At 42.2% G+C, this 24,648-nt stretch overlaps 1 protein-coding gene across 1 annotated transcript in view; it reads left to right on the top strand.

The window, feature by feature from the left end:
• LRRC27 (leucine rich repeat containing 27) overlaps window positions 1-24,648 on the top strand; it is a 72,622-nt gene that overhangs the window by 15,512 nt on the left and 32,462 nt on the right. The window contains exons 4-7 of the mRNA XM_073685117.1: window positions 3,329-3,387; window positions 12,315-12,458; window positions 18,476-18,692; window positions 23,188-23,277. Coding sequence (XP_073541218.1) covers window positions 3,329-3,387; window positions 12,315-12,458; window positions 18,476-18,692; window positions 23,188-23,277 — 510 coding nt within the window. The remainder of the gene's footprint in view (window positions 1-3,328; window positions 3,388-12,314; window positions 12,459-18,475; window positions 18,693-23,187; window positions 23,278-24,648) is intronic.

Here is a 24,648-nt window from a genome sequence, read left to right on the forward strand (position 1 = left end):
ACACTGATGTAATTACTGTTTGTCCTTTAACTTTCTAGCTTATTCTACTTTTTGTTGAAATCTGAAAAGTAACATTTTAAAAATAAAGTTGTAGATTGTAATATTGTTTCTTTTTATTACACTTCTGTGTTTTTTTATACAAAAATGTTATTGTCTTATCCCTAACCCTAGCTCTAATCATAGTCCTAGCCTTAACCCTAGCTCTAATCATAGTCCTAGCCTTAACCCTAGCTCTAATCATAGTCCTAGCCGTAACCCTAGCTCTAATCATAGTCCTAGCCTTAACCCTAATTCTAATCATAGTTCTAGCCTTAACCCTAGCTCTAATCATAGTCTTAACCCTAGCTCTAATCATAGTCCTAGCCTTAACCCTAGCTCTAATCATAATCCTAGCCGTAACCCTAGCTCTAATCATAGTCCTAGCCTTAACCCTAATTCTAATCATAGTTCTAGCCTTAACCCTAGCTCTAATCATAGTCTTAACCCTAGCTCTAATCATAGTCCTAGCCTTAACCCTAGCTCTAATCATAATCCTAGCCGTAACCCTAGCTCTAATCATAGACCTAGCCTTAACCCTAATTCTAATCATAGTTCTTGCCTTAACCCTAGCTCTAATCATAGTCTTAACCCTAGCTCTAATCATAGTCCTAGCCTTAACCCTAGCTCTAATCATAGTCCTAGCCTTAACCCTAGCTCTAATCATAGTCCTAGCCTTAACCCTAGCTCTAATCATAGTCCTAGCCTTAACGCTAATTCTAATCATATTCCTAGCCTTAATCCTAATTCCAATCATAGTCCTAGCCTTAACCCTAGCTCTAACCATAGTCCTAGCCTTAACGCTAATTCTAACCATATTCTTAGCCTTAACCCTAATTCTAATCATATTCCTAGCCTTAACCCTAATTCTAATCATAGTCCTAGCCTTAACCCTAATTCTAATCATAGTCCTAGCCTTAACCCTAGCTCTAATCATAGTCCTAGCCTTAACCCTAGCTCTAATCATAGTCCTAGCCTTAAACCTAGCTCTCATCATAGTCCTAGCCTTAACCCTAGTTCTAATTCTAATCTTAACCAGTCCTATTTCTAACCAAGAGCCCTAGCCCTAACCTTAGGGTTAGGAAAAGTATGTAATAAAAACTTATTTTTTTATTTTTTTTTACAAGAGACACTTTTTTAATATTTGGGACAGCTCCCTCAGTAGATCTCTGTCTCTCCTCTCCCAAACTATAAGTGTGAGACGGGGAGCTATGGGAGAGTACAGTGCAGCCTTTGCCATTTTAGTCACTGCTTATGCAAAGCGCAACAGTCGAGATAAGATTGACATTGGCTGCTGCGCTCTGCATAGATGATACTGAAAAGTAACATTTTAAAAATAAAGTTGTAGATTGTAATATTGTTTCTTTTTATTACACTTCTGTGTTTTTTTATACAAAAATGTTATTGTCTTATCCCTAACCCTAGCTGTAATCATAGTCCTAGCCTTAACCCTAGCTGTAATCATAGTCCTAGCCGTAACCCTAGCTCTAATCATAGTCCTAGCCTTAACCCTAATTCTAATCATAGTTCTAGCCTTAACCCTAGCTCTAATCATAGTCTTAACCCTAGCTCTAATCATAGTCCTAGCCTTAACCCTAGCTCTAATCATAATCCTAGCCGTAACCCTAGCTCTAATCATAGTCCTAGCCTTAACCCTAATTCTAATCATAGTTCTAGCCTTAACCCTAGCTCTAATCATAGTCTTAACCCTAGCTCTAATCATAGTCCTAGCCTTAACCCTAGCTCTAATCATAATCCTAGCCGTAACCCTAGCTCTAATCATAGACCTAGCCTTAACCCTAATTCTAATCATAGTTCTTGCCTTAACCCTAGCTCTAATCATAGTCTTAACCCTAGCTCTAATCATAGTCCTAGCCTTAACCCTAGCTCTAATCATAGTCCTAGCCTTAACCCTAGCTCTAATCATAGTCCTAGCCTTAACCCTAGCTCTAATCATAGTCCTAGCCTTAACCCTAGCTCTAATCATAGTCCTAGCCTTAACCCTAGCTCTAATCATAGTCCTAGCCTTAACCCTAGCTCTAATCATAGTCCTAGCCTTAACCCTAGCTCTAATCATAGTCCTAGCATTAACCCTAGCTCTAATCATAGTCCTAGCCTTAACGCTAATTCTAATCATATTCCTAGCCTTAACGCTAATTCTAATCATATTCCTAGCCTTAACCCTAATTCCAATCATAGTCCTAGCCTTAACCCTAGCTCTAACCATAGTCCTAGCCTTAACGCTAATTCTAATCATATTCCTAGCCTTAACCCTAATTCTAATCATAGTCCTAGCCTTAACCCTAATTCTAATCATAATCCTAGCCTTAACCCTAATTCTAATCATAGTCCTAGCCTTAACCCTAGCTCTAATCATAGTCCTAGCCTTAACCCTAGCTCTAATCATATTCCTAGCCTTAACCCTAATTCTAATCATATTCCTAGCCTTAACCCTAATTCTAATCATAGTCCTAGCCTTAACCCTAATTCTAATCATATTCCTAGCCTTAACGCTAATTCTAATCATATTCCTAGCCTTAACCCTAATTCTAATCATATTCCTAGCCTTAACCCTAATTCTAATCATAGTCCTAGCCTTAACCCTAATTCTAATCATAGTCCTAGCCTTAACCCTAGCTCTAATCATAGTCCTAGCCTTAACCCTAGCTCTAATCATAGTCCTAGCCTTAAACCTAGCTCTCATCATAGTCCTAGCCTTAACCCTAGCTCTAATTCTAATCTTAACCAGTCCTATTTCTAACCAAGAGCCCTAGCCCTAACCTTAGGGTTAGGAAAAGTATGTAATAAAAACTTATTTTTTTATTTTTTTTTACAAGAGACACTTTTTTAATATTTGGGACAGCTCCCTCAGTAGATCTCTGTCTCTCCTCTCCCAAACTATAAGTGTGAGACGGGGAGCTATGGGAGAGTACAGTGCAGCCTTTGCCATTTTAGTCACTGCTTATGCAAAGCGCAATAGTCGAGATAAGATTGACATTGGCTGCTGCGCTCTGCATAGATGATACAGCTCACATTGTTCTGAGAACTTTGTCATCAGGATTGCTGCCTATGCAGAGCACTGCAACGGATGACAGACACATCTTGATTGCTGCACTCTGCATAGAAAACTGAGGCCAACCAAGATGTCAAAGCAGCCCACTCCACTAAATCACTGCACCCACGAAGCAGCAGTTGTGGGAGAAGGGATGGAGTTTTGCGCCCCAGTAAACTTTTTGCTCCTATCTCCCTGCTCCCATGTTACGCCACTTACATTGTTATACTTTTCCCACAGGCACCTACAATATCTTCTCCTGGAAGGAAATCCAATCAGAGCGCTTCCTATAGAACTTGGTAAGTGAAGTATTCTGTGGATTATATACAGTACCGTATATTCCGGCGTATAAGACGACCTGGTGTATAAGACGACCCCCCTACTTTCCTGTTAAAATATAGAGTTTAGGATATATTCACCGTATAAGACTACCCCTTTTCCAACGCATACCAAACACCGGTAAAAATTAAAAAAAAACAGATTTGAATTTAACATGGTCCTTTTTTAATTTAAATTCTTATGACATGCAGGTATATAGCAGGAAAACTGTCACTCATAAACATATTAAAATAGGGGGGACCCCACGTCATTTTTTGGGGGGGTCCCCCATTCTAATAGCTAGTAAAGGCTATGTATTCAGCTGGGGGCTGATATTAGTAGCCTGGGAAGCTCCGTGGGTATTACCCCCTTCCCAGACTTCAAACATCTGCCCCAGCCGTCTGCTTAACCTCCGCTAGAGACTATAATGATGGTGGATCCCACGCCAATTTTCTTTTTAAAAAATCCTTTATTTTAACACTAAATGACAATTGAGGGGTTAATAAAGATGCAGTCCCTAAATTATTATTAATTTTGTAATTAATTTTTCCCAAAAATGTTGACGTGGGGCTTCGCCATATTTTTGTGTCCAGCCAGGTACAGCAGGCAGGAACGGGCTGCCCCCAACCACCAGCTGCCTATTTGTACCTGGCCGGACACAACAATATAGGGAAGCCCTTTTTTTTTTAATTATTTCATGAAATAATTAAAAAAAAAAAGACGTGGGGCTTCGCCCTATTTTTGTGTCCAGCCAGGTACAACTAGGCAGCTGGGGGCTGGAATCTGCAGCGCAGGGAGACCCAAGCTTTCTGGACCCCCCCCGCTGCAAATTGCAGTCCGCAGCCACCCCGGAAAATGGCGCGTTCATAGAAGCGCCATCTTCTGGCGCTGTACCCAACTCATCCAGGGCCCTGGTGCGGTGGCTCACTGGGTAATAAAGGGGTTAGGGCCAGCTTGGTATTATCAGCTGGCCCTAAGCCCGAAATTCATGGGGTCACGCCAATATTAGACATGACCGCCATGAATTTCTAGTAAAGTAATTAAAAAAAACACAAACACCCAGAATAAAGTCCTTTAATTGAAATAAAGACACAATTCTTTAATGTTCTAAATTAAACCATACTTACCATCACGCCCATTCCAGCTGAAGCCAACGATCTCCTGCAATAAAAGTAAAATAATAAAGCAACCTCATCCTTACCTTTCCATGGTTCCCACGATGGCTCCAGCTCTGCTACATCGAGATGACAGGCTGGACCGCAGCAGAACGCTGCCGTTCAGCTTGCCATGCGGCAGACACTGAGAAGCGCAGGCATGCTTGTGCTCCTCAGTGTCTGACTGTGATGGCATCCAGATGAGCCGAGATCATGTCCAATGAACTCGGCTCACCTCATGCACGTCACTGACAGCGTGGGAAAATTCTCCTGCTCCCCGCATGCGCAGTAGAAGTTTCCCACGCTGTCAGTGACGGACGTCCAGGAGGTGAGCTGAGTTCATTGTCGGCTCATCTGGATGCCGTCACAGCCAGACACTGCAGAGCGCAAGCATGCCTGCGCTTCTCAGTGTCTGCGGGATGACAGGCTGGATGGCAGCGTTCTGCTGCGGTCCAGCCTGTCATGTGAATGTAGCAGAGCTGGACCGGTCCTGGGAACCATGGAGAGGTAAGGATGAGGTTGCTTTATTATTTTACTTTTATTGCAGGAGATCGTTGGCTTCAGCTGGAATGGGCGTGATGGTAAGTATGGTTTAATTTAGAACAATAAAGAATTGTGTGTTTATTTCAATTAAAGGACTTTATTCTGGGTGTTTGTGTTTTTTTTAACTTTGACTATGGGGTTAGTAATGGGGGTGTCTTATAGACGCCTCTCCATTACTAACCTGGGCTTGATGTCAGCTGGCATTATAAGCTGACATCAACCCCAGCCCTATTACCCCCTGCCACCGCACCAGGGCAGCGTGGAAGAGCGAGGCTAAGTGCCAGAATTGGCGCATCCTATGGATGCGCCATTTCTGGGGCGGCTGACGGCTGGTGTTTCTAGCCTGGGAGGGGGCCAATATTCATGGCTCCCTTCCTGGGCTATTAATATCAGCCCCCAGCTGTCTGCCTAGCCTTTGCTAGCTATTAAATTAGGGGGGACCCCACGTCATTTTTTTTGGGGGGTCCCCCATTTTAATAGCTAGTAAAGGCTAAGTATTCAGCTGGGGGCTGATATTAGTAGCCTGGGAAGCTCCGTGGGTATTACCCCCTTCCCAGGCTTCAAACATCTGCCCCAGCTGTCTGCTTAACCTCCGCTAGAGACTAAAATTAAGGGGAACCCCACGCCAATTTTTTTTTAAATAAATCCGTTATTTTAACACTAGATGACAAGTACAGTAACCAGCACTGTCACTGTACTTCTTATATATGTGACTGACATGTTTCTATCTATCTAATCTATGTGTGATGCTCTATTCTTTCTATTCTAAATTGTCGGGTGCCGGCTTATGCCGCTGCTGAATTGCCGGCTTTTCATATATTGTCACAGAAGCGATGCGAACTTCCCTGCTCCGGACACAGCGCAGCGCTTCTGTGACAAGTGAAAGCTGTCGGCACAGAAGCCCTGCGCTGTGTCCGGAGCTGGGAATACGCAGCGATGTGTCAGTTTCAGCACAGAAGCGCTGACTGTCTGGACCTACCGCCGCCGTATTTTAACTCCCTCCACCTTATATTAACTCCGACATGGCAGGGATACGGCCACGGCAGCTTATTAACACCCCCAGAGTATCCCCGCATGTCAATTTCTGAAAGTTCAAAAGCATTACCGGCGTATAAGACGACCCCAGACTAGACAGAAGATTTTTCAGTCTTCAAAAGTCGTCTTATACGCCGGAATATACGGTATATACAGTAATATTCACACCCCTTCTTTAGTATTGATATTTTATTTTTTTAATCTTTTATGTGCGACAATGAAGTTTATTTATATATTTTTCTCGATTGTGTCTTTTTTTAGTGTATCGGTCTTTTTATACTTTGTACATAGGACGCTTGTACCACCTGCTTTTTCAGCTTGGGGTTAATAATACATAGGATTAATGAAATTAAATAGTAAAACATTTTTACAATATTATTATATTTTGTATACATTTGGTATATGACCTATTTTTATTTATGAGGTTAATTCATCAGGATTTGCGGTAATCACCGTCGCCGGATGTTTTGCCTGCCGTACACCCTTCATCAGGTATTATTGATTTTAACGCTGATTTGATTGCAGTAAAATAATGATTTAATCGCTGAGTTTCTGATTAATAATTTGCATATTTTAGCACCGGATAGACTAACGACTAAAATGGGTAGAAAAAAAATAAAGCAGAATTTTGTCATCAGCGTCATTGCACTAACTGGAGAAGTATTAACCCCATAATGCACATCGTTATGGGGGTCACTCAGGGAGAATGGTTGAAGGCGCATGCACTTTGCATATAACATTTACTCATGTCACATATACATATATAAAGTAGTACATTTTCACTCTTATGTAATTACGTAATAGTTATTTTAAGGTTCTATATTCATAGGATGAGCTTATGATATTGTCCCTGGTGTCCAGTGGGAGAGAAGGCTAATTTATATTTATTATTATTATATATTTCCTGGTGCCAACTAGGTTGGAGAGTAGGTGGTTACAGTGGATAAAATTAGGTTATATGCCGCAGTGTTCAGTTTTGATAAGACTAAGTTATATTCCCTGGTGTCTAGTGAAGATCAGGATAGGTTTCATTCTCTGGTGTCAGTGAGGATACAAATACATTAAGGGAAAGGCTTGACAATAGTCTTGTGTCCACTGAAGATGAGGATAGGCTTATGTTTGGTGGGGATATGGATAGGTTATAGTCCCTGGCATTCAGTGGGGATAAGGATAGGTTATATTCCCTGCTATTCAGTGGGGATAATGATAGGTTATATATTTCCTGGTATTCAGTGGAAATAAGGATAAGTTATATATTCCCTAGTATTCAGTGGATATAAGGATAGGTTATATATTCCCTGGTATTCAGTGGGGATATGGATAGGTTATAGTCCCTGGCATTCAGTGGGGATAAGGATAGGTTATATATTACCTGGTATTCAGTGGGGATAAGGATAGGTTATATATTTCCTGGTATTCAGTGGATATAAGGATAGGTTATATATTCCCTGGTATTCAGTGGGGATAAGGATAGGTTATATATTATCTGGTATTCAGTGGGGATAAGGATAGGTTATATATTCCCTGGTATTCAGTGGGGATAAGGATAGGTTATATATTTCCTGGTATTCAGTGGGGATAAGGATAGGTTATATATTATCTGGTATTCAGTGGGGATAAGGATAGGTTATATATTCCCTGCTATTCAGTGGGGATAAGGATAGGTTATATATTCCCTGGTATTCAGTGGGGATAAGGATAGGTTATATTCCCTGGCATTCAGTGGATATAAGGATAGGTTATATATTCCCTGCTATTCAGTGGGGATAAGGATAGGTTATATATTCCCTGGCATTCAGTGGGGATAAGGATAGGTTATATATTATCTGGTATTCAGTGGGGATAAGGATAGGTTATATAGTATCTGGTATTCAGTGGGGATAAGGATAGGTTATATATTCCCTGGTATTCAGTGGGGATAAGGATAGGTTATATATTCCCTGGTATTCAGTGGGGATATGGATAGGTTATATATTCCCTGGCATTCAGTGGGGATAAGGATAGGTTATATATTCCCTGGCATTCACTGGGGATAAGGATAGGTTATATTCCCTGGTATTCAGTGGGGATAAGGATAGGTTATATATTATCTGGTATTCAGTGGGGATAAGGATAGGTTATATATTATCTGGTATTCAGTGGGGATAAGGATAGGTTATATATTATCTGGTATTCAGTGGGGATAAGGATAGGTTATATATTCCCTGCTATTCAGTGGGGATAAGGATAGGTTATATATTATCTGGTATTCAGTGGGGATAAGGATAGGTTATATTCCCTGGTATTCAGTGGGGATAAGGATAGGTTATATATTACCTGGTATTCAGTGGGGATAAGGATAGGTTATATATTCCCTGGTATTCAGTGGGGATATGGATAGGTTATATATTCCCTGGCATTCAGTGGGGATAAGGATAGGTTATATATTATCTGGTATTCAGTGGGGATAAGGATAGGTTATATATTATCTGGTATTCAGTGGGGATAAGGATAGGTTATATTCCCTGGTATTCAGTGGGGATAAGGATAGGTTATATATTCCCTGGTATTCAGTGGGGATAAGGATAGGTTATATATTATCTGGTATTCAGTGGGGATAAGGATGTAAGATTATTATCTTCCCTCTGTATACTGTGGGTATATATCCTGAGATGGAGCATATTATATTCCCTGGTGTCCAGCGGGGATAAGGATGTAAGATTATTATCTTCCCTCTGTGTACTGTGGGTATATATCCTGGGATGGAGCATGATCACTATTTCCAAGGCACAAGTCATAGGTGTCAGTAATGTTTTCGGACCCCTTTAAAACGTTGTGCGTACGAATGTCTCCGCCGCCTTTTTAGTACATTTCCCTTCAAATACAAAACAAAGATTTACCATTCTGGTTTATAAAACTGATTATGCACATTGTGCTTCTTGTACTGTACACGGTGAAATGAGCCCCCGATATCCCGTACTGTACGTCGGCTGATGGGGGGCTGCAGCTTTGTTGTGTAGGTTGTAAATGAACCCCAGCGTTTTGATTTAATCCCGCTAAGTACTTTAAACCTCCATAAAACCATTAATAGATCTGTTCCAGTTCCATCTGCTGAGCCGCCACTCTGATGGGCTTTGGTTTCCCCGTTTCTTCTCTACGTCGTAACAGTTATGATTAATTGCAGCCATTTTCTGTGCTGCTGAGCATGAATGTTTGCTAATGCATTCTGGCAATTGTATTTCACCGCGCAAAACTTTTCTTATATAGACAGTCACCCAAATGTATTTCATACTGTGACAATGTAATATTGTGTTTCTTTCATTGGTGCATTATGAAAACCTGCAAAGATTTATGGTTTTCAGCGCCTTCATGGTGGAATTAGCAGGTTAGATTGGGAACGGATAGGAGGTTAGTAATAATAGGATTAAAGTGGTTTTCATTACTTGATCAGCTTCAGATGGGTGGGGATCTGACACCCTGGAATCCCACCAATCCGCTGTTTGCAGCACCACATGTACACAGTGTAGGGTGGAGGAACACCACAGCGCCATACACTGTGTAATAGCAATTCTTAGGTATTGCAGCTTGACTTCTATTGAAGTGAATGGAAGCTTAGTTGCAGTACCCAAGAACGGCCACTACACAGTGTATGGCGCTGTGACGTTTCAGCTTTGTACACTGTACATTCGACCGCTGATCGTTGAGTGATCCAGATCGGATCTCCACTGATCTAATACCAATGATCTATCCTTGGGTATTTCAACAATATCTTATTCATGGAAAACCCTTTTAATTGCGCACTTTTGTCATTGTTGCATTTTATATTATTATTTTTAGAATAGAGTAAGGAAAGATGTCACTTTGTGGCAATAACTCTAATGTGATTTTTGAGAATTTTTTTTGTTTTGTGACACATTATACTTTATATTAATGGTACATTTAGGTCGATATGTTTTGCGTTTTATTAATAAAAAATGTCATAAAAAATAAATATTCAAAAAATTAGCAATTTTCAAACTTTAAATGATTATCCCTTTAATCCAGATAGTCACTACATATAAAAGTTAATAAATAACATTTCCCTCGTGTCTGCTTTATAATCAGCACAGTGTGTAAAATGTTCTTTTATTTTGTTAAAATGTGGGAAAGTTTAAAAATGTAGCAGCAATTTTATTAGGAAATTTACAAAAGTTATTTTTTTAGGGACCTATTCAGTTTTGAAGTGATTTTGGGGCGTCCTATAGTTTGGAAACTCCCCAAAAGTGATACCATTTTAAAAAACAGCGCCCCTCAATATATCCAAAACTGATATAAGGTAGTTTATTAACCCTTCTGGTGCTTTTTAGGAATTAATGCAAAGTGGTATGTCAGAAATTAAACATTTTGTTTTTACCTTCTAAATGTTGGTAACTTCTGAACAGGTCACTATAGCCAGCAGACTCTAAGGCGACTACTTGGCTGCTAATTGCCATGGCAAACATCAGGACCACACATTCATGATCTCAGGGGGCCGATAGGGTTAAAGAGGAAGCCCCTAAGACACCAAAAAAGCATAAAAAGTGTGTTTAAAGGGAATCTGTCAACAAGTTTTTGCTATTTAATCTGAGAGTAGCATAATATAGGGCGAGAGAGCCTGATTCCAATGATGTCTCACTTACTAGGCTGTGTGCTGTAGCTTCAATACAATCAGTGATTTATCAGCAGGAGATTATCAATAGAGGACTATGTCTCACATGCAGGGCAGTCAGGCAAATTGGTGTAACCCCGCCCCCACCACTGATTGGCAGCTTGCTGACAGTGTACAGAGGAAGCAGCCAATCAGGGGTGTGGGCGGGGTTATACACAGCTCAGCATTCTGACCACTGCTACATCTACAGCAGATAAATCAGGGATTCTATCAAAACTGCACCAAGCAGCCCAGTAAGGGACACATTGCTGGACTAAGGTAATCTTGCGCTATATTATGCTGCTCTTATATTACATAGCAAAAACCTGCTGACAGATTCCCTATAAAATGGCTGATAGAAGAGCTGAAAGAGTGCACTGGACACATAGTTTTCCAGTCTGGTGTATCGATGAGAAGAGCGCTCCCCCTGCCTCCATGCGCCTCTCTTGATGGTGAATAACAGGCTGCTGTATATATTCTGATGGTCCATGGGAGATGGGGGACAGAAATTCTCATTAATATACTCGACTAGTGAATCTGCGGAACTATTTAAGTGCTCCTGGTAGCCACATGGCACAATTTGCCACAATTTTTGTGTGCCATTTTGGCTACTGGGTACCCGTCCCTGTATAGCTTTGTTGCCCCTAAATACAACATCGTACTAAGCCAACAGATCTGCAGTTATGTACACGGCTAAGGCTCTTTTCACATTAGTTAGTTTCCACGTTCATGATTTCCAGGACGGAGCCGTGAAGTGCAATGGGGCAAACGGTGTCCAAAGTCTGCAGCTTTGGACTCTGCTTGACCGTCTTTCCGGCGGCGTCCTTTTTTTCCATGCCGGACACAGTAGTGTAGTTTATTATCCTGCTGTGTCCAGCTAAAATGTAGGACACATTTAAGTACAAAAATATGACTTGGACCTAGTTAAATAGACCACTAGAGGTCCTAAAAGTGACTGGTACTGATCATTGCCCCCCGCGTGACTGTAGACATAACTTATCAGTAGATCCTGTTGTTCTTAGTTCTAGATACTTAACATGATGAGCGGAGGAATATGGCCACCACTTGTATGATATTTCCGTCTTTGATACTCTTTTATGGAGCTGGTTCCCAGAGGTGGACTCCTTATTCAGGATCCTCATCTTTAGGACACAGTATATTGCAGTTATAAAGAGCATTTCTCCCACCGGTCCTGTCCTTCATCACACAGGCAACAGACATGTGAATAGACACTTGTACAAGCCATATTTCACATATCATGGCACTCCAGGGAAATTGAAGACTTGTACTTTCAGATTCTGCTATTTTAATCCAGATTAATGCCACATTCATACACCACATGGTCCAAATACAGTGTGGTGCACTGACCGGCCACGAGTCTCCTGTCCTGATCTTTACAGCCTGATTTAAGCCTATGAGGCTCATGATTTTAGGTCAGGAGATCTACGGCCGGGTCCGGTAATCACAGATGGTGGCACATGGCTGTGTGAATGCAGCCTAAGTTACATATTTGCTTTTGTTTTTTTTGCAGGTAACTTGTCTACACTAAAAGCCTTAAATCTTAGGCACTGTCCTCTCGAGATTCCACCAGAAGATATTGTTCACAAAGGACTTGCATCCATATTATCTTTTCTACGTAACTTTAAGAAGGAAGCTCATGAATCTGGTGTATCAGGTAAGATGAGATTTCAGTTACTGAGCTTTATATACTTTACTTATACACCTACAAAACAGATGATCTACACAGTAGAAACTTTCATCTCTATGTTCCCTTTGCCTCTATAGTTTTCTGTTCTTCAAACTTGACTCAATTGATGCTTCCACTATATGATAATGTCAGTTGTATATACAGGAAAAATTCCTTTAGTTTATATTCACACCTGTCAGTTTTGGTGATGATTGGGTCAGATTTTTTGTAAATATGGCAGGAAAATATAGCACTTTAGAATATATCTTTGGGGTCCATGTGCATGACAGATCCACATATACCAACATTGTACTGCAGTATATGACGGAGGGGCATGCTGAATTCTGGTGCCTCCTAGAGATTAGTGAATAAATCCATAAGTCCTTGTTCCTGTAGCCAGGTCAGTATTTTTTATCTACTGAAGGGCTACCTGGTGGCATACGCAGCTCCTCTATTGATTAGCCGATCTGGAGCGCCGTTCTGTGTGCCTCACATCGCAAAGATGACTTCACCCCAGGTAGGCTCATTAAAGAAGGCGCCATAGATGCCGGCAGGTAGGAGGCGGTTCATAGAGCTCCCGACTAGTGGTCGTGGAGTACTGACCTGGCTGCTGGACCAGGGTCCTGCACATCGATTCTCTCATCTGTTATGCCTCCATATCACACAGTATTCTCTCTTAGAAGCAAAACATTTTTCTATCTCAAGGATTGATGCAACAACCATTGCTGCATGTTCCTGGGCTGTACAGCAGAAGTTGGTAAATGGCGCTCCCTTCTCTTACATCACTTCCTGCTCTGCAGTGATTGGCTGAAGCTGCACCTCACAGACTTCCTGCTCTGCCGTGATTGGCTGAAGCTGCACCTCACAGACTTCCTGCTCTGCAGTGATTGGCTGAAACTGCACCACACAGACTTCCTGCTTCTGCCTGCCCTATCATGCAGATGTAAAATGCTGCGAAATATGTTGGCACTTAAAATTATCATTATTAGTAATAATAATAATATTTCTATTGAACCTACACATTGCATAGCACTTTCCAATTCAAAAGGAACTTCTATAAAACAGATCGGACATTACAGAGTAACAGATAACTCAACAGTTAAAGGTGTTTTGCACTGCTAGGACAGCCCCTTCTCAATCTGAATGTTTGCCCCTGTTAAAATAAAAAACACCCATACTCGCCTCCCGTGTCGGCACTTGTTCTCCCGGGGTTCACGTGAGGTTGTTATGTCATGTGAGCCCTGCGCCCAGTCAGCGCTGGTGTCAATTGCCCCACATTCGGATGTATAGGTACTCTAGAGGAAGTCAGGGCTGCTGCTGGCTGCTCAAAAATCAGCGAGGACACCGTGTCCCTCACCACTCCAACACCACTCCTGTTGAGCAATTTATGTATACCCAACTATTTTATAATTTCTTTTTATCCTGTTAAGTGAAATAACTAATTTTAAGGCTATGTTCACACACATTGTGTTTAGCTGCATACAGTGGGTATGGAAAGTATTCAGAAATGCCACCCCATACCATTACTGACCCACTGCCAAACCGGTCATGCTGAAGGATGTTCCAGGCAGTAGATCGCTGTCCACGGCGTCTCCAGACTCTGTCACGTCTGTCACATGTGCTCAGTGTGAACCTGCTTTCATCTGTGAAGAGCACAGGGCGCCAGTGTTGACTTAGGGAATCCTGGTGTTCTGTGGCAAATGCCAAGCGTCCTGCACGGTGTTGGGCTGTTTCTAACCGTGTGTGCAGACACATGCACATTTATGGCCTGCTGGAGGTCATTTTGCAGGGCTCTGGCAGTGCTCCTCCTGTTCCTCCACCTGTCTTCTGGTAGCGCCTCCAGCCTCTGGACACTACGCTGACAGACCCAGCAAACCTTCTTGCCACAGCTCGCTCTCGAATTGATGTGCCATCCTGGATGAACTGAATTACCTGAGCAACTTCTGTGGGTTGTAGAGTTCGTCTCATGTTACCACGAGTGTGAAAGCACAACCAACATTCAAAAGTGACCAAAACATCAGCCAGAAAGCATTGGTACTGAGATGTGGTCTGTGGTCCCCACCTGCAGAACCACTCCTTCATTGAGGGTGTCTTGATAATTGCCAATAATTTCCATCTATTGTCTATTCCATTTGCACAACAGCATGTGAAATTGATTGTCAATCAGTGTTGCTTCTAAGTGGACAGTTTGATTTCACAGAAGTTTGATTTACTTGGAGTTATATTCTGTTGTTTAAGTGTTCCCTATATTTTTTTCTCATTAAAGTACATTCTGCACTCCATCTTGACTGAAAAAAAACAGAAATGTAAAAATTTGTGCAAATTTATTAAAAAAGAAAAACTGAAATATTCCATGGTCATAAGTATTCCGACCCTTTGCTCAGACACTCATATTTAAGTCACATGCTGTCCATTTCCTTGTGATCCTCCTTGAGATAGTTCAACTCCTTAATTGGAGTCCAGCTGTGTTTAATTAAACTGATATGACTTGATTTGGAAAGGCACACACCTGTGTATATAAGACCTCACAGCTCGCTGTGCATGTCAGACCAAATGAGAATCATGAGCTCAAAGGAACTGCCCAAGGAGCTCAGAGACAGAATTGTGGCAAGGCACAGATCTGGCCAAGGTTACAAAAGAATTTCTGCATTACTCAAGGTTCCTAAGAGCACAGTGGCCTCCATAATCCTTAAATGGAAGAAGTTTGGGACCACCAGAAGTCTTCCTAGCCAAACTGAGCAATCGTGGGAGAAGAGCCTTGGTGAGAGAGGTAAAGAAGAACCCCAAGATCATTATGGCTGAGCTCCAGAGATGCAGTAGGGAGATGGGAGAAAGTTCCACAAAGTCAACTATCACTGCATCCCTCCACCAGTCGGGCCTTTATGGCAGAGTGGCTTGACGGAAGCCTCTCCTCAGTGCAAGACATATGAAAGCCCGCATAGAGTTTGCTCAAAAACACATGAAGGACTCCCAGACTATGAGAAATAAGATTCTCTGGTCTGATAAGACGAAGATAGAACTTTTTGGTGATAATTCTAAGTGGTATGTGTGGAGAAAACCAGGCACTGCTCATTACCTGCCCAATACAATCCCAACAGTGAAACATGGTGGTGGCAGCATCATACTATGGGTTTCTTTTCAGCTGCAGGGACAGGACGACTGGTTGCAATTGAAGGAAACATGAATGTGGCCAAGTACAGAGATATCCTAGATGAAAACCTCTTCCAGAGTGCTTTGGACCTCAGACTTGGCTGAAGGTTCACCTTCCAACAAGACAATGACCCTAAGCACACAGCTAAAATAACAAAGGAGTGGTTTCAGAACAACTCTGTGACCATTCTTGACTGGCCCAGCCAGAGCCTTGACCTAAACCCAATTGAGCATCTCTGGAGAGATCTGAAAATGACTGTCCACCAACGTTCACCATCCAACCTGACGGAACTGGAGAGGATCTGCAAGGAAGAATGGCAGAGGATCCCCAAATCCAGGTGTGAAAAACTTGTTGCATCATTCCCAAGAAGACTCATGGCTGTACTAGCTCAAAAGGGGGCTTCTACTCAATACTGAGCAAAGGGTCTGAATACTTTTGACCATGTGATATTTCAGTTTTTCTTTTTTATTAATTTGCAAAAATTTCTACATTTCTGTTTTTTTCAGCCAAGATGGGGTGCAGAGTGGACTTTAATGAGAAAAAAATGAACTTTTTAGAATTTACCAAATGGCTACAATGAAACAGAGTGAAAAATTTAAAGGGGTCTGATTAGTGTTGAGCGAGTATGTTCTGTCCGAGTATGCTCGGGCCGAGCTCCGAGTATTTACAGCTGCTCGGTGATAAGGTTAAATGCTCCCGTGTGCATCATTTGCAACTATTTGACAGCTTTATTACATGTGAGGAATGTCTATTTCTTACACATTCCTCACATGTAATAAAGCTGTCAAACAGTTGCAAATCATGCACACGGGAGCGATTCAACCATATCACCGAGCCGCTGTAAATACTCGGAGCTCGGCCCGAGCATACTCGGACAGAACATACTCGCTCAACACTAGGTCTGAATACTTTCCGCACCCACTGTATTTTGCAGCAGATTTTTATGCAAATTTTCAGCTGCATCTAGCAGTACCAGCAAAGTCTATGAGAAACCAGAATTCTCTGTTCACACATGTTGCTTTTTGTTTGCTGCGTTATTTTCTGCCTTGCTTGCGTATTTGGAAAATAGAGCATGTCGCTTCTTTCAGCGTTTCTGCAGCAGAAAACACACCTGCATTTTTGCTGCGTTTTTTCACCCATAGGAAGTAATAGGTGGTCAAAAATACACAGCAAATACACAGTAAAAAACGCAACAAATACACAGCAAATACGTGCGTTTTTTACGCAGTTTTCCTGCCAGAGAAAAGTTAGGAGCAGATTTTCAGCAGAAAAAAACACAACGTGTGTGAACATAGCCTAAATGTTTAGAAATATATTACCTAGCACCACGTTTCCCCAACTCCAGTCCTCACAGCCCTCAACAGATCATGTTTTCAGGATTTCTTAGTATTGTAGGTTCTGATGTCTTGATGATAATTCCACCACTTGTGCAATAGGAAATCCTGAAAACGTGACCTGTTTGGGGCCGTGAGGACTGAAGTTTTGGAAACACTGATCTACCATGATAAGATCTTGGTATTGGTTTCGGTTTTGGAAATCTAGTGACAGGTTTCCTTTAATTTTGATAAGTACCTAATTGTGATTACCCCCCTTTTACACAATGTGTAGCCCCCTTCTACCTACCTCTCATCCAGATGCTTTTTTCTCCCCTAATCAAAGTTAAAAGAATCACGCTGCCATGATGATCAGTCAGAGGGCTTATGAGCGCTATACCCAATCATTGAAAATCAACCTTCATTTTAATTGTTTATTATTTTTTCTTAAATCAATAGTACTTGTGAAAATAAGAAACTTTGTAATATATCTTATCAGAGAAATCTTCTTCTATAACACAGCATTACTGCACTGTGTGCAGCCACACAGGGGCCCAAGAGTTAGGCTACGTTCACACTAGGCGTATTTTCAGCTTTTTTTTCTACAAATTTTCAGCTGCGTTTTACAGTACCAGCAAAGTCTATGAGATTTCAGAAATCTCACGCACACACATTGGTTTTTGTGTCATCAGTATTTTGTGCTTTGCATGTTTTTTTGCACAGTAGAGCATGTCACTTCTTTCAGCGTTTTTTCTGCGTTTTTCACCCATTGAAAGTATTGGGTGGTGAAAAAACGCAGAAAAAACGCCTAGTATGAACATAGCTATCAGGTTTTGCTGCGTTTTTAGTGTGAAAAAAAAGTACAGCTTTATGTGAAACTCATTTATTTTTGTGATTTTACCATCTTGTCTTGGTCACCTGAGATGGCAGCTTGAATTAGGACAGTTAAATTAAATTAGTGATGTGAAAAATGTAAACATTGGCTGAGCTAGGTGTGAGAGTGAGCAAAACCTGTGGCCCACGGAGGTGTGAAATTGAACAATCTCTGAGCAACTCAATGGCAGACCATAGTGTAAAAATAAATAGTGTCCTACAAGCTCAATGCACTGCCAGTGTCTTAGAAAAACTATTCCTGAACAATTCACCTCCCCCCACTGTTACATTTGTAATTCTGGTTAATATGGTTTCACATATGTCTTGCATTGGTGACCTGTGTTCATGCTTCTGTGGTGGAAACAAAGCTGAACTTTGGGATCCTGAAAAATGCAGCAAAAAAACACAACAAAACCTGCGTTTTTGACGCAGCTTCTTACCTGCCAAGAGATCAAGTTTTGCTGCAGAAAAAAAATGCTAAAAAAACGGCTAGTGTGAACATAGAGTTTGAGCTGCCCACTCCCATTTCCAAAACAGGTGGGATTGTGCATTATGATGAGTTATTAGACATCACAGGGGCCTCTTCTGTCCGTGTCCTCTTCTGCTGTGATTCTTCTACCATTATTATCACTGAACAAGTACAACTCTTCCACGTTTGCTTCCACCAGAATTCCCTTCTATGGAGAAACTGAATCTGAAAGACTTGAGGTCCAGCATGGATCTCTCCAGCGATTGGTCAAGCAATGAAGAAATGAAACGCTTTGAGATGCTGAAACATAAAATAGAAGAGATGGTCGAGAATGAGCCTCTTAACTGTTCTAGGAAACCGCAGAACGTGCGGGACCCAGGAAAGGGAACTGGGTGGAAATTTCTCACTGAATCAAGGTAAACTTCATGTACCATCGGGACTATAAAAGTGGAGCAATGGAGTCCTGCAAACAGTCACAGGTTACTTATACCATATGAAATTACCTACAGGGGCAAGACATGAGGCGTTGGTGAATTATTCCTGTTATTCTCAGTTGTAAGGCATAAGCCAAATTTACACTTCACGCATTTTTTAAATAAGCAATGGCTTGTCACTCTCCACAAGGAGAAACGTTACTCCTTAAAACCCAGTCCAGAAGCTCCCAACTACCCAAATCAGATCTCATACTTTGCACTGAGGAGGGGCAACACCCCAAAACACAAGCCTGCAAATTGAGATTCTAGTTTGGCTTTTATCCTAAGTCATGTGGCAAGGCTCGATATTGGCTTTTAGGATTGCTGCTTCCAATAGGTGTGAAAAACACAACAGCCCACATATTGAGATGCACGGAAAGGCGGTGTGGAGGAGACACGACTCACACCCCATATCCGTGTTGCCAACTCGAACAAAGCATATATAAACAGGAGAAGAAACGAGTATATTGGCATGAATAAACTTTATTAATAATTCTTATAAAATTTCATATAGAAATGACAAAATACCTAATGTAAAGTGCAGACATGCGGATCAAAAAAACCCCACTTTATCTTTAGCCCATAGAAAAAAGCAATATAAATGTATTTAAAAAATACAAAAATAACATGAAACCTCCTTAAATGGAAGGAATACAATAAATACTAAGTATGGATACAAAAAGCAATGAGGGCAAAAAGGAAAGACCAGGGCAGGAAAAGGTGGTATACATGGACATATCAGTATAACACAGAATATATTGGGATCACACCTATCACAGTCCTGTTGTATTAATCAACTGCCATAGTGCATCTCATTAACAGGACAGTGGTGACTCAGCCAAAGATAATATCACATGTAGAAAGAGTACCAGGAGGGCAGATGCCTGTCGTAGAGGACAGCCTCGACGCGCGTTTCGCGGGTGCTTTTTCAAGAGGCATAAATCAGGGAAGCACAAGGACCTTTTTATATATCCGCCCTCTCAGAAAAATCACATGTGCTATCATGTGATAGATCAAGATGGCCGCCAATGGGATGGTGTTTACGGCGCATGCGCTGGGGTAGTCACCGCCCAACACGGCCCCACACCACCCATCATGACACGGGCGCAACCCGGAAGCGTCGTGTGGACCACATCCGGGGGGCGCCGACGCCATAGAGACAGATGACGCGGGGATGCGGGCGCGAGCAGCCCAGCGCATGCGCACAGCAACATCCCATTAGCCCTTCCCAATGTCACAATGCAGCGGACCCCAACTTGCATAGATGAATAACAGAATAAATGGGAACATAGAATAAACGCTGTAATGGATAGGAGAAACAACCACTATAGTTAAGGAAAAATAATAAAGAATTTTTTTAGAAGAGTAAAGACAAGGGAAGGAGGGGAGGAAAAAAAAATATAAAGAAAAATAAATGAAAAAATCAATAAAACAATTATCGAATATGACAAAAAATCATGATGAACAGACAGATTTGTCATAATGAATCATTCATCTGAGGGATTTTGCTGAAAAGAAAGCTAAGATATCACGGATGTCTGGACATCAAGGCAAAGATTAGGTGAGGTCCTTGGAGAAAAATCACTAAACAGAAGAATAAACATAATTAAAAAATGAAAATCAAGATTAAAAATATTAAAAGACAGAAAACCAAAGTAACCCCCATACGTTGAAATATAGAGCAGGGATCGCAGGAGTCAACACATCAATCAATTCCATCAAATACATTAATATCCAATAATAGGACATCACATATACTCAAATGGTGAAATATTAAATAAAGTACAGAACAAGGTTGAGTCTAATCAAAGGAATGGCGCAAACCCCAGGCTTTCATTCAGACCCCGTGGCGCCAGGGTATCCAGAATAATAATCCACCTCGCCTCCTTTTGTGCCAGGAGACGTTTGGCATTCCCACCCCGAGAGCCCAGACAAACCACATCAATACCACGTATTTTCAGCGACCGCGGATCACAGTTGTGGACGGCACTGAAATGCCGAGGCAATGTCTTGAGCTCCCGGGGATCAGTGGCCGACCGGGCCGCACCAATGTCTCTAATGTGCTCGCGGACCCTGATTCGAAGCTCCCTAGATGTTAATCCAACATATATTAGCCCGCACCCACATGTGGCGTAATACACCACATGTGTAGTGCTGCAGGAAATATAGTGGCAAATATCAAAATGGCGGGAGCCATCAGAGCTCGCGAACGACGTACTATATAGGACATTGGTGCAGGCAGCACAGTGTCCATGTGGGAAAGTGCCCATCCTGGGGCCACGGGATCCGAAAGGATTAAGTATAGGAGGAATATAATGGCTGGTGACCAATAAATCCCTTAGACTGTTCGACCGTCGTGGTGTCATGCACGGAGATTCTCCATTGTATTCCCGAAGGGAAGGCTCCGCGCTCAAAATGTTCCAGTTCCGAGAGAGGATCCGCCGCATAGCCCCCCACTCATGGTTGAATGTGGAGATGTAGTGGATCCTCTCCGGTACCCCATGCGTGTGTCTGGGAGGGGGATAAATAAGATGGTCACGAGGAGTGTTACGAGCCCTCACATAGCCACGGCCGATACATCGATTGCTATAGCCGCTCTGTCTGAAACGTTCAGCCAGATCAGAGGCCCGTTTCTCAAAGTTAGAATTAGTGGAGCAGATCCGCCTCATCCTGAGGAACTGTCCAACTGGGATGGCCCTAATGGTTGACGAGTCATGTGCAGATGTAGCATGTATCAGGGAATTCACTGAGGTAGGCTTTCTGAACAAGTCAGTCTGGATATGATAATCTGAATCCACTTCAAGTGTGATATCCAGAAACTTGATCCGTTTAGGATGGCAAGTATACGTCAGCTTCACAGCACGACTATTAGAATTTAGGCGTGCCATGAAATCGTGGAGCTCCTCCCCCGTCCCCCGCCAAAGAAATAGAATATCATCAATATACCTCATCCATGACACGACATGGTCCGCGCCCCGTGTCCCCTCATCACCAAAAATCTCCCTCTCCGAAGCGCCCAGGAAGAGGTTGGCGTACGAGGGGGCACAGGCCGCCCCCATCGCCGTGCCACTGACTTGGAGGTATATTCTATTTTTAAATAAAAAGTAATTGTGGCAGAGGACGAATTGGAGGAGCTCAAAGATGAATTCTCTGGAAGGGCCGTCCAGGTCAGAGCCTCCCAGGAAGAGGCGGGCCGCAGACAGGCCAAGATCATGGCTGATACAGGTATAAAGGCTCTCGACGTCGGCCGTGACTAGGAGGGTGTCATCCGTAACCAGGGCGCCGTCAACCAGAGTAAGGACGTCCGTTGTGTCTTTGATATAAGATGGAAGGTTTCCAACTAGTGGACGGAGGTGGCTATCAATATACTGTGAAATCGGGCCACACAAACCGTCCAATCCAGACACAATCGGACGTCCCGGTGGGTTGAGGGCGTCCTTGTGAATTTTTGGGAGTAAGTAGGTGTCTCTAGTCCTCTTCCTCTATAAAGAGACCATTTGCATATTAAAATGGCATGTAATGATCCCAACTCAGTCAGGACCAGTCAGAACAAGTGGAAGGACGACCATTTGTATGTCAGAATTTGACAAAAGTTACACTACAATTGTGATTGACAAGCAATTAAAGGGGTTGTCCGCTACTTGGACAACCCCTTCTTGATCTAAATGTTTGGCCCCATTAAAATAAAGAAGCTTATACTCCCCTCCCGAGTCGGTGTCGTTCCCGCAGTGTTGGCACTCGCTCTCCCGGAGCTCTCATGCAGTTGTTTGGGCACCGGCGTCACGTGTCACATCAGCACTGGAGTCACTATCCCAATTTTCTGTTGAATTGAAGATGAGGAGGAAGTCCGGGCTGCAGCTGATCTCTGACTTCCTCTTCATATTCATTTCGACAGAAGGTGGAGACAGTGACGTCAGCGCTGATTGAGCGCCGGGGTCACAATAACAGCAGGGAGCACCGCGGAGAGCGAATGCCGACACTGCGGGGACGGCGCCGGCACGGGAGGGGAGTATAAGCTTTTTTTACATGGGGAGGTAATTCTTTCCCACCACAGATTTTTATTGCAAATCCCCAACCACAGGGTTCCCATCAGAAGATGCAATAAATGGAGGAGCACCCCTTTAATTTCTGACCTCCACGGACCATTACAGAGAATAGAAATACTGATCACGCTTTCCTCGGTTCATCATTAGGGTGTGAATAGTGACATTATTGGGATTATTATCAGACACTATGAGAAGACTGCATCAGATATTCAGCTCAGTTATGTTTTTTGGGGCTTTATCAGCTTTCTTTGTCCTATACAGTCAGTACATTTCAGTAGCTGTCTGCATTGCTGGGAATGTAGCAATTAATTCCTCAACCAGCGCATATTTAAGACAACGCCACCGCTGGGTTTCACTGTGTAAATCGCTGACTTTTTGGAAATTTGCTTTAGACATGCAACGCTTGTAGAAAGAAGAAAATCAGCATCTGACAGACAGGCTGAAGAGAAGGATAGGCTGGCCAACTTTATTCAGAAGCAAAGGTGAGTTATCACTCATGGATGTGTCTTTGTGATCGCAGGAGACTCGAATATTATCCTCAAGGACTATTATGTCAAAATGATTGTTGAATTTTTTAAGTATCCAGTTAGGGAATTCTGAGTCTCTCCAATTCACGGGCCTCCATCAATTGGCCAAAAAATCAGGCTCTTTTTGTTTAAAGGACCTGTATGACAGGGACAGTCCATAGATATAATTGAGGGACAGGTAATGACTTTTTTCTCCGCTGGTGTCATTGATGCAGAATTCAAAGAGTTATTCTCACCTTATAAAGTCATGGCTTTACAATAACATATGCCGTCCCTCTCCTGCCCACCCAGCTGTTCAGGGAAATGCAGCACAGCCCCCTTTAATTGTATGGGGTCAGCTGCGGTTCCCTGCACAGCTGGGTGGCCGAGGATCTCTGCACAGGAAAACTTATAGGGTGACCCAGTGCTTTGGGATCTTTAGGAGTGCCAGAGGTCAGCCCTTGACATATCCTAGCAATATGTGTACACATTATAAAATGGTAATCATTTTTTAAACACTTATTGTTATTATTACTTACTGCCAGGTTTGACCACAAACTACATCAGATTTCTGGGGTCGCAGCAGTGGGACAATCTGTGATCAGCTTATTTGAACTAACTTTTTAAGAACAAAGGGATTGGCCAATGTGTAAGAAACCATATATACTAATTAATATATAATCCAACTTGCTTTCAATGATTGCCTTGAATGATCCTGCCCCATCCTGACATTTGCCTATGGCTCCTCAAAGGAAAATCTAATGCCCTGTACAATGACTAGTGCAGAGCCTGAAGGGGTGGTGCAAAACACTAGGTTTTAAAGAGCACCAAATACATATACCGAGCATAACACGGCATACTGCTTTTGCCAGACATGTCACTTTAAAGGGCTATTCCCATCTCCAATGTCCTATCCCAGTATGTAGTAGGTGTAATAATATTAGCAAATACCTCCAATTAGAAATGTAGTATAGTTCTTCTGATTCGCTATGTCGCTTACCTCATGTGCAGGGCATTGCAGTAGCTTAGGTATCCATGGTTATGATCACTAACAACTAACTGTCACTATATGAGTGGTCGTAACCATGGATATCTAAGCTACTGCAATGCCCTGCACATGGGGTAAGCGACATAGCGAATCAGAAAAACTATACTACATTTCTAATTTGAGGTATCTACTAATATTATTATTATTACATCTACTACATATTGGGATAGGATCTTGGAGATGGAAATAGCCCTTTCAGTATATCAGAGATCTCCGTTATGAAGAGGCATGCAGCGTTGTCAATTAAACAATGAACTAAACTAAATTAGAATATCATAAAAAAGTAAATTTATTTCAGT

This window comes from Phyllobates terribilis, unplaced genomic scaffold (assembly GCF_046119375.1).
Source record: "Phyllobates terribilis strain yellow unplaced genomic scaffold, ASM4611937v1 Scaffold_5__5_contigs__length_657084704, whole genome shotgun sequence".
NCBI lineage: Eukaryota > Metazoa > Chordata > Amphibia > Anura > Dendrobatidae > Phyllobates > Phyllobates terribilis.